This window comes from Augochlora pura, chromosome 2 (genome assembly GCF_028453695.1).
Source record: "Augochlora pura isolate Apur16 chromosome 2, APUR_v2.2.1, whole genome shotgun sequence".
NCBI classification, from domain to species: Eukaryota; Metazoa; Arthropoda; class Insecta; order Hymenoptera; family Halictidae; genus Augochlora; species Augochlora pura.
In genome coordinates, this window is record NC_135773.1 from 2,839,332 (window position 1) to 2,848,470 (window position 9,139).

Consider the following 9,139-nt stretch of genomic DNA (forward strand, 5'->3'; position numbering starts at 1 on the left):
GTCATTTGTCGCGTCGTCGCGTCGTGCCAATTACGCGCGGTCCCCTTTTGGTATCCCCTGCGACTTTCGAACTCTGTGTGCCCCCCCCCCCCCCATGCGATCGCAAAACCATATAAACCTCTTTTACGAAGGATTCTTCTCGTGACAGTGTTGTTCGTGCTGCTCGACTATCGGAACCTGTGGTTCTTCTTCCCTTCAGGATGTCGGCTCGTATGAAGATTCTAATTGCCCTCTCGTGCACAGTTAATTATCCGGTCGGGCATAGATGTGGTTAACAGTTTCGCAAGTATGTTTACGAGAAACTGCGAAGTACGTTCTCATCCAAGCACTCCTGGAGGATTTTGATCGAAGGTGATCAATCTGTTGCTTTAGGGTCGATTCTGCGAGTGTTGGTGATTGTATTGAATTAGACGCGAACCGGAGGAAATTTTTTGTTCAGGATTGTATTTTTATGCAACTTCTTCTGGTTCATTTTGTTGCATTTTTGAAATCGAACTGTTGCCCATAAGCATTTGGACAGTGCGAAAGTAGATAACAGGAATACAAATGACCGATGCTTAACGTTATCGCTATAGAAGCCTGCTAGTATCGTGAGCGCAACAGAACGTAGATTTTCTATAGATCGAATTTCGTCACGTCAGAGGGTAGCAACTTATGGCATTATAAACTGAAATGCTGCTACCTTGTCACGGAACCTTATGCACTTCCTCTTCGTCTATCTGTACAGCTCTCAATTATTGAAGCGTACAGTCAGCAAGACATTTTCTTTCTTCTTTTTTTAAACCGGTAACTTTCGCGGAATATATTTCTGTCGTTGGACTGAGATTGTTTGCAAAAGTTTGTCACATTTTTTTATTCTGACCTAACATTCGATACTAATAATATTCGATTATTATTATTATTCTTATTATATATGAAATGTTATAAAGTGACAGGAGTTAAATGATTTCGGTAAGTTCGTAAACACTGCCTGCCGAATGACAGTGTTACCAGTGTTGTAGTCAGCTACATAACAGGTTGTTAATCGATCATTCGTTAACCTTACCGAGACGATCGCCGAACGCACAACAACCCCTAAATGTTCAGGGCCGAAAGTTTCGTTTTGCACGCGTCTAGACACGTAACAATTTATTGACCCGCGTTTCCCGCTGTTCGTCATAAAGATTATCAAGGTACATTAAGATCCGTGCGTGAGATACACTTGAATTTTTCGTGCAGACATCGATTATATCGCATGGATCGTGTTCGAAACGATTTACAAGCGACGCGAGCAATGTTCTTTTCGATTTTTCGCTTTTATTATCGTATTCTATTTGCCTTGCGGCAGACTTTGCATAATTCACGAGGAACACTATTCTCATGGCCCTGCTGAAACGCTAGTGATTCCTAAATACTGTTCAGCTCGATAATACTGTCGATAATACCGCCAAAATCACCTAATCTCTGCCAAAATTTCAAGTTCACTGTATTTCTAGTTTGTTCGTTCGTAGAATTTCTTTTATTTTCTTTCTATCTTTCATTATAATTTATTACATCTTTACATTCGTAGAATTGGAACTGGTTGTTTTTTCCTTCGAAGAAATTGCATAAAAATCATTATTGTCAATATCGATACAGAACATAGAACTGCAATGATAGAGACAGTTTTAAAACTCAGTAATAAGCCCGCACAATGTGTGGACATGGTCTGAACGTGGAATCACCAAGGATCGCCGTCATAGATCATTCGACGACAGAAGATCGTTCGACCAGCCACGACAAAAGTGAATCGCGAAGAATGCGGGAACTCGACAGGTCGCGGACGAACTTCTCAAACGGCGCGAACGGTGCCACCCGCCGGAAGCCGAGGACCTTCGATCGCGATCGATGAAACTGTCGTCGTCTCCGAACTGTAAATCCCATTTAGGACAGTGAAGAGTCACCAATTGTACTCGACCGAGACTGAACACCTGTCCCAGAAATTCTGTTACTCTGAACACCGATGTCAAGAGTCTGACACCCTCGTAAATCCACCATTCAAACTAACGCCTATTGTCGGAACAACCTACTTATTTAAATAACGTGGACTACAGTCAAGAACAGAACCGAACTTTGATCGATCCATGATTTATTCATTGATTGATTGATTCAATGCCAACAACGGATGGAGATAAAGATCGTTGAGATAGAAAGGTGGACGGTCAATAAGTCAGGATGATCTTCAGGTACTGTAATTGGACAGAAGAGGCCAAAGAGCCAGTAAACGGTTTGAAGGAGGAAGATCAGAAGGATCAGAATTTCGACAGAAAGTCGGCGAGCTCGTGGCGCAAGGAGTGCAAGATCGCTGACACTGTTCTCCGTTACTGTCCCTGCGCCTTCAGGTGCAGACAGTCGGTGGACGTCGCAGCGAAGGAGGAAGAGGACTCGATCACAACTATAGTTACCACTGCCAACACCACGCCCGTGATCCCTTTGACGCTGAACACTAGCAACGACACGATGTATGTTCGCCGATTCGTATAGAAGATAGAAGACGATATTTCCTTTCCTCTTTTCTTCATTCCTTGAGACAGATTTTGAGACGGTTCACAGTAGTTGCTGAAAAATTCTAACTGCAGTTATCGATTACAATCATCGATGCTAATAAGAATTCTAATTTAATTATTTATACTAGCCATTGGCGAGGTAAAATTGCTGTCATGGAATACTGTCAATTTAGTATGAGAGGTCTTTTGCGCATCATGCAAATATACTTTAAATTTCGATAATTTTTCAAATTGTACAACGACGTTGTTTCGTTAAATATTCTAGTTTGAAAATTTATTTGAAAATACTCACACATTTTCAAAGCGTACAACGTTCCATCCTTTTATATAAATAATTAGCAGAGTTTTCAAATAAGCCGTAAACTGTAAATAATGATCGGCTTTTACAGTGCTCCGCGGCCTCGACATTTGTTAGTAGCATATTTTATGCATAGAAGAGCGGAACCAGTAATCACAACTGTATAACTATGTAAATTGCTCGCGGAAACAATACAGACCGTTTTACGCTTTAATTCTCAACTTTTCTGACTGGACTGTTCCTCGTGTTTCAGAGATAAAGCGGTGAACGAGGAGGAGTACAACGAGAAAAACAAGCATTTTCTGCCGGAGGAAAGATATCGGTTGAACACGATCGAAACACAGTTTGAAGGTATTTCTGCAAAAATCTCATTCCTTTCTGTTAAACGAGCTTAAATTTTTATGAACAACTCTACCGAAATTTAAATAAAATTGTATTTGTCTCGCAACTGGAATCCGTACATTATAAATCGAATTATCGAACCTGCATTAAGTAATTTTTGAAACGAATGAATCTTGATGAAAAATTTACGCCAGATGATAGTATACCGTCTTTATTGTCTTATCTTGCAATCGTTTTGATTTGAAAGCGCAAAAAATTGATTCGCCACGGTCTATAACAAGGTGAGAATGGGATTCATCTGTTTACCTATTTAAAGTTAGCTCGAACGCGATACAACCTCGACAGTGATTTCTTGAAGGCCGAACTATTGTTTTCCGTCAGTGTCAACTGATTAAGCTTGCATCACCTGTTCGAGTTGCGAGCCTATAGAACCTACTAGCTTATATTCGGCAATCTTCAAGAATAATTGGCGCACACCCTGTATGGAGAATCTGATCGGATCCTTCGTTCGATCGAACTGTTGATCGTAGAACAACGGCGAAAAACTTTCTGTGGGACTGTGGCCGGACCGATCGAAAGCACACGAACTAGAGCGCGAGGTTCTTCACCTCGGCGATTGCTAACGTGCCGAGCCTAGACCCAACACTGGCTTGCAATCAATATTTTGCCTGGGATGCTCGAGTCGTGCTCGAGCCGATGTTTCAAGGGGATTCGATCGTGATTTTTATTCTTTAACAATGTCTGAGTTGGCCCATGGAAACTTCAACCATTTTGAAAAATTACTTCAGCCAAGTGTCAAAATAATCATCTTTCATTTCTAAGGAAATTCCAGTCTAATTTATACAGTCGATCATAAAAGTCTCCATTTACTCTTTACAGCAGTATGAGTACATTAAAAATCGATTCCTAAGACTTGAATTACATTTAGAATTTATTTAGTATTATTTGTTATCATTTATTTGATATAATTTTCACCTTTCGGCTTAGGATGACCTTCGGCTTACCACTTTACATACTACTATTACTTATTACTAAATTGCATTGACTTAAACTAAGTTATACCATTTTTCTATAGAACTACAATTCTATTTAATCCTTTCCTTTTTCTATGTATCTACACTATATCGCTGCCTCTTTGGTTTTGAACCTGTGAGTCTTCCACAATTGACATTAAAAAATAAGGCTTCGATGTAGCATATTTGTTTATTGTAGCAACTGTTGTACATAGTACAGTTTACCTTTGTCCTATACTTTATACAGAGTGTAGCCGATACGATGGTCGCTGCTCCCAAGGGCGGATCTAAAGCTCCGATCACCTTGAATCATGACATACGACATCTGGCTCAAATGTCAAACACATTTTATGTAATTCATTGGCTAAGAATGTTTTATTACTGTTGCAGCAGATGAACAAGACTCTTCATCGGACGCTTTAGAGAACACTGAACAGGATAGCGCAGATCAGGATGCTGCTGATAACAGAGAAGATAGCGAGAGTAGATCTTCTAGCCCTGAGAGACCAGATGTGGACGCGGCGTTTGATATCATCGATGCGCCGTCGACTTTGCCCAACATGGACACCGTAGACTTCATCGTAAGTCATTATTCTGCAGATATCTTTCATCGACCTGGACATAACCCGGACATTTCTCACTTGGACATCTTATTTCAGCTCGCATTGAAAAACAGAATAGAAACAATCGACGAAGCAAATGGTCCTTCCGTGGACGATGATGCACCAAAGAGCTGGAGCAGCGAGGAAGACCCGAAATTGAAGCGCGAAGGTCGTTCTTGTTCAAGAAGTTCAGGACACTTTGAGTTACAAGCAGAGAATCGTATCGAAAGCAGTGGTTCCGATGAAGGAGAGCCAAGAATAGAAGATAGAGCTAGTACTAGAAGACAGTCTACCATTTCCGTTTTGTCTGGTGAAAGACTGATTACCAGCGAGAGCCTGGAACGTTCCAGCGATGGCCAACTTCAGGAGATACAAACAACGCCATCGTCAAGATCGTCAGGCAGCCCTAAGAAGCTAAGTAGATCACCTAGTCGAACCTCCATCGAGATCGAAACGTTGAAGTCACCGGGACGAAGCTCGAGAAGCAGCTCGTGTAAATTGGTTAGTATCCTTTGATGACACCACTTGAAAGATTAACAAAAGGCTTCTGGTAACTTCAAATCAGTATTTCTCCTTCGACAGAGCTACGATTATGATAAAAAAGAAGTTGAGGATCTGAACGAGGAGAGGCTAGTATCCTCTGCAACGCAGTGTGAAGACGAGTCATTAGGATTAGGGGAGCAGAGTCAGTCTCGTAGAGGATCGAAAGCTACAGAGTCACCAACGATCATCATTGCTTCTAGACCTCACTCGACCGAGGCCTCCACATTTGTAGAAAATCCTGTAGAGGTTGCTGTTCAGTTGGATGAGAACGACGAAGAGGAGAATGCTCAAAGAGTAGGTAGCTAAAAGGATTTAAGTGATTAACGAATACTTTATTATTCATCTATTCTGTTATGTAGTTTGTCAACAACTGTAATGAGAGTAATGAGAGCAACGAGAGTAACACTGTGGAGGAAGGGCAGAGTAGAGATAGCTCTAGTGAAACAAATACCGAGCCTGGGATATTAAAAATTGAAGTAACATTAGAATTCTAAAGCAAAAGAGGTCCGGAATAAAATTTTGGAATGTCTATAGATTGTTCCATTTTCGCAGACTGAACCTTTGGAGCCAGTAGCTCGATCCAGAAGACCAGCCGCATCGAAGGTTCCACGGCCCACGAAGCGGTACCGAAGCAATGCAAGGAGCACGGAGAAGTTGAAGCCAGTGGTACAGGGCTGCTTAGCCAACCTGGAGAGCAAAGAATGGTATAAATTGAGTCGAACTTACTATGACCTGTTTTCCAAAAGAAGCACACTTTTTTCCTTTCTCTGGTAAAATAAAAATGGAGATGAAAGCATCTCTTGTATGGAAGTAAAGGATTATAAGATAAAACAATTATGTGCACACTTAAATAAACCATTCTGAAGAATGGAAACAGGAGAAAAATTTCTATAACCGATTTCTAATCGATTTTCAGGGAGACCGTCATGAAAGGGTTGAAAACTTTGTCCCACTTAACAAAGAACCAGCCAGAATTCTTGGAAGTCCATGCTACACCAACGATAAATCAACTTCTGGGTCAACAAATAAAAAGCCTTCGATCACAGGTCGCCCGTTCTGCTTGCATGGCTGCAGCTGACATTTTTAGCTCGCGGATCCGTGGAATAGATCAAGTAATACATCATGAATGTCGTTAAATTTGTCACATTCGTGCTCTATATATTCTACACCTTGCATATTGCGTTTTTGCAGGACTTCGAGGACATAGCTGCACCTTTACTTCACAGAACAGCCGATACTAATCGGTTTCTACGAGCGGATTGCAATACAGCTCTGGATCGGATGATTGAGCACATGCCTCCTCATAAAACTATTGCAGTTATAATCCTGCGCGGTGCTGGGTAAATAGTCTAGATTCTAAACACTTTGTGTCTTATACCAAAAGCGGCAATAATAATCATCTGTCTTCTACATTCATATTAATAAATAAATTTTAATGCTTTTGTAATCTTTAATTCCGTAATCTAAAATTAAAACCGGAGGCCACATAATCTTGTCTTGACTTTACTTGCAGTCATCAAAACGCTATCGTGAGAGCAGCCACGGCTCGATTATTAACATCCATAGTTGAGCGAATAGGACCAGAACATACTATGATATTGCCAAGAGATGCCAGAGATAAATTATTAAGCACTGGTGCTAAATTATTGACGGATGGTAACTTGGATGCTAGGTAAAAAACATTATTTCATTCTATCCTGAATTTCATTTTAATAATTACAATTTCATTGTCAACATGCAGCAATTTTATTTCTAACCATACTTCTTCAGGAATCACGCAAAGAGAATGTTTCGACGACTGATGCGTTGCGAAGGTTTTCATAAAGCTCTAACGGAAGCGGTACCAGACACTACCTTGAGACATATCGACAAAACTCTGAAGACCCTTTAATGAAGCGACCGTTCACGCTGCAGATAATCGATGTAGTAATATTGCTGGTCCAGATTATCATCTTGCCACCTAGACCTCGTCGATCGAAAAAAGACTGCGTTCCGCGGATAATGATGGCGAAAGAATGTTGATTCCGCGATGGAACAGTACTTCTTCGCGTGGTACAGATGAGAAAACACAATTCCGCCTCCTAGTCGACTGATTTCTTTCAGTAACACGTTTTTGATACTCCGATGTACCCTCGTACATTTACTTTTTATACCGAAACGAGTGACGCATGTTTACAGAACGTAGATTTGTACCAGTTTCCCTTTTCATAATTGTCGACCACAATCTCTCTTTGTTCATTAATTCTAGCGGAAAGGATCGTCACAGCGAAAATCATTATGTATATATAAGTCTCGCATAACCATTGCTCCGAGCATGTAGCGCAATTAGTGAAATTAGTAACGACAGTTCTGTTGAAATTTGATGTTGCCATTCGCTTGTGTCGTCCGTCGTCTGTTCCTTCATTTTTAATTAACACTTTATCTACCAGCAATTACCTAAATCGAAAATTAAAGATTTGTTATAAGGCTATGTAAAAGTAATTATACGAAAATACACAATGTAAAAACTGCTTCTGATATTAAGATTTAGAAAAGAAAATATTCAATCATAGTCATATTAACCCTTAGGGCTCTATGAACGCATATATGCGTTTGACGAAAGTCGCCGTTGTGGCCGAAGGACGCAGACATGCGTTTACTCTAAGTCATAAAGACCGTAAGCGCTAGCCGCGCGCCGTACCTACGGACCGTTTCGGCCCGGAGTATTTAGAGCCCTAAGGGTTAAAACGCCGATTAGGCTTTCGGTAGCTAAAGTGTTGACCTGATTGCCAACGCAATCCGCTGGTAGCTGAGACCTTAGTGCCTTGACTATAAAAGATTTTATTATCGTTGAAAATTTGTACAGAAAATTGTTTTACGAAAATTTGCGAACATATTAGCGAAACAGAACATGACGCCAATGATTTAGGAAGACATTATGATGCTCAAACATTTACAGAAGTGATCTTCTACAGGCCGTTGTCACGGTTTAACTGTGAGGGCTTAGGTCATATAGTGCTCAACTGTGCACATTTGCATTTTTTGTTGTTGATTGAAATTAATTGGATAAATTTTATAAAAAAAATTTTAGGAAAAATAATAATTTTATTTAAAAAACATTTTAATTAATGAGTGTTTATGAGTGAACAAGTGAGTTTTCTTCACCGACTCTTTTATAAGAAGTCGCAGGAAGAAAATTGTAGTTATGTTTCCTTAAAGAAAGGAACACATTGCTGATGGTAATGATTCTGTTTCGACAAGGTTACAAGTTGTTGCATGACGTAAAACCATGAAATTTTACGTTTATAATTCAAAGAGCTATATCGTTCCTAGAATAATGATTTTGAGCATTGTATTCGAATTTTATATTTGTTAGCTCAAGTAAACTAATTGGTAGACTGCGGATCCTTGAGCAATAATTCTATTAAGAAAATTCTAATTTCCAAAAATTTTACTAAATAGGAGTTCTATCTTCGGACGATTAGTAATTGGTCTTTAATGTGAATGCATAAAGAACTGCAGTTTAGTAATTAGATCTGTATGCTTCTGCTCTTCTGGTTTTATTGATCTAGCCTGGAATATATTGGCCAAAGATCATGGAAGAATTTATGTAGATTCTAATGTAAATACGTGAGAAACTGTGTATATATGAAAGAGAGACGGCATGTAGAACTTGCTCAGAATGGGTGTGATTCAATCCAACATCCCCCGGTGCAATAAATTATTTACAATGTTTGTATTTATATACATTACGAGATTACTTATAAATGCGTCACAGGTACGTGTACACTAATTTATTGAAGAAAATATATATACTATTAAATAATGAAATGAGAA

General features: G+C 39.7%; 1 protein-coding gene across 4 annotated transcripts in view; it reads left to right on the plus strand.

The window, feature by feature from the left end:
* Positions 1-9,133, plus strand: part of LOC144473288 (uncharacterized) — a 33,194-nt gene extending 24,061 nt beyond the window's left edge. For 2 of the 4 annotated variants that reach the window (XM_078187051.1, XM_078187042.1), the window contains 10 exons: positions 3,077-3,174; positions 4,569-4,759; positions 4,838-5,281; positions 5,363-5,617; positions 5,683-5,799; positions 5,858-6,027; positions 6,240-6,435; positions 6,515-6,663; positions 6,837-6,995; positions 7,094-9,133. In XM_078187051.1, the coding sequence (XP_078043177.1) occupies positions 3,077-3,174; positions 4,569-4,759; positions 4,838-5,281; positions 5,363-5,617; positions 5,683-5,799; positions 5,858-6,027; positions 6,240-6,435; positions 6,515-6,663; positions 6,837-6,995; positions 7,094-7,214 (1,900 nt within the window). In that variant the 3' untranslated portion in view covers positions 7,215-9,133. The remainder of the gene's footprint in view (positions 1-3,076; positions 3,175-4,568; positions 4,760-4,837; positions 5,282-5,362; positions 5,618-5,682; positions 5,800-5,857; positions 6,028-6,239; positions 6,436-6,514; positions 6,664-6,836; positions 6,996-7,093) is intronic. The other 2 variants (XM_078187070.1, XM_078187062.1) reach the window with 2 other exon arrangements.
* The last annotated feature ends 6 nt before the right edge of the window (positions 9,134-9,139 follow it).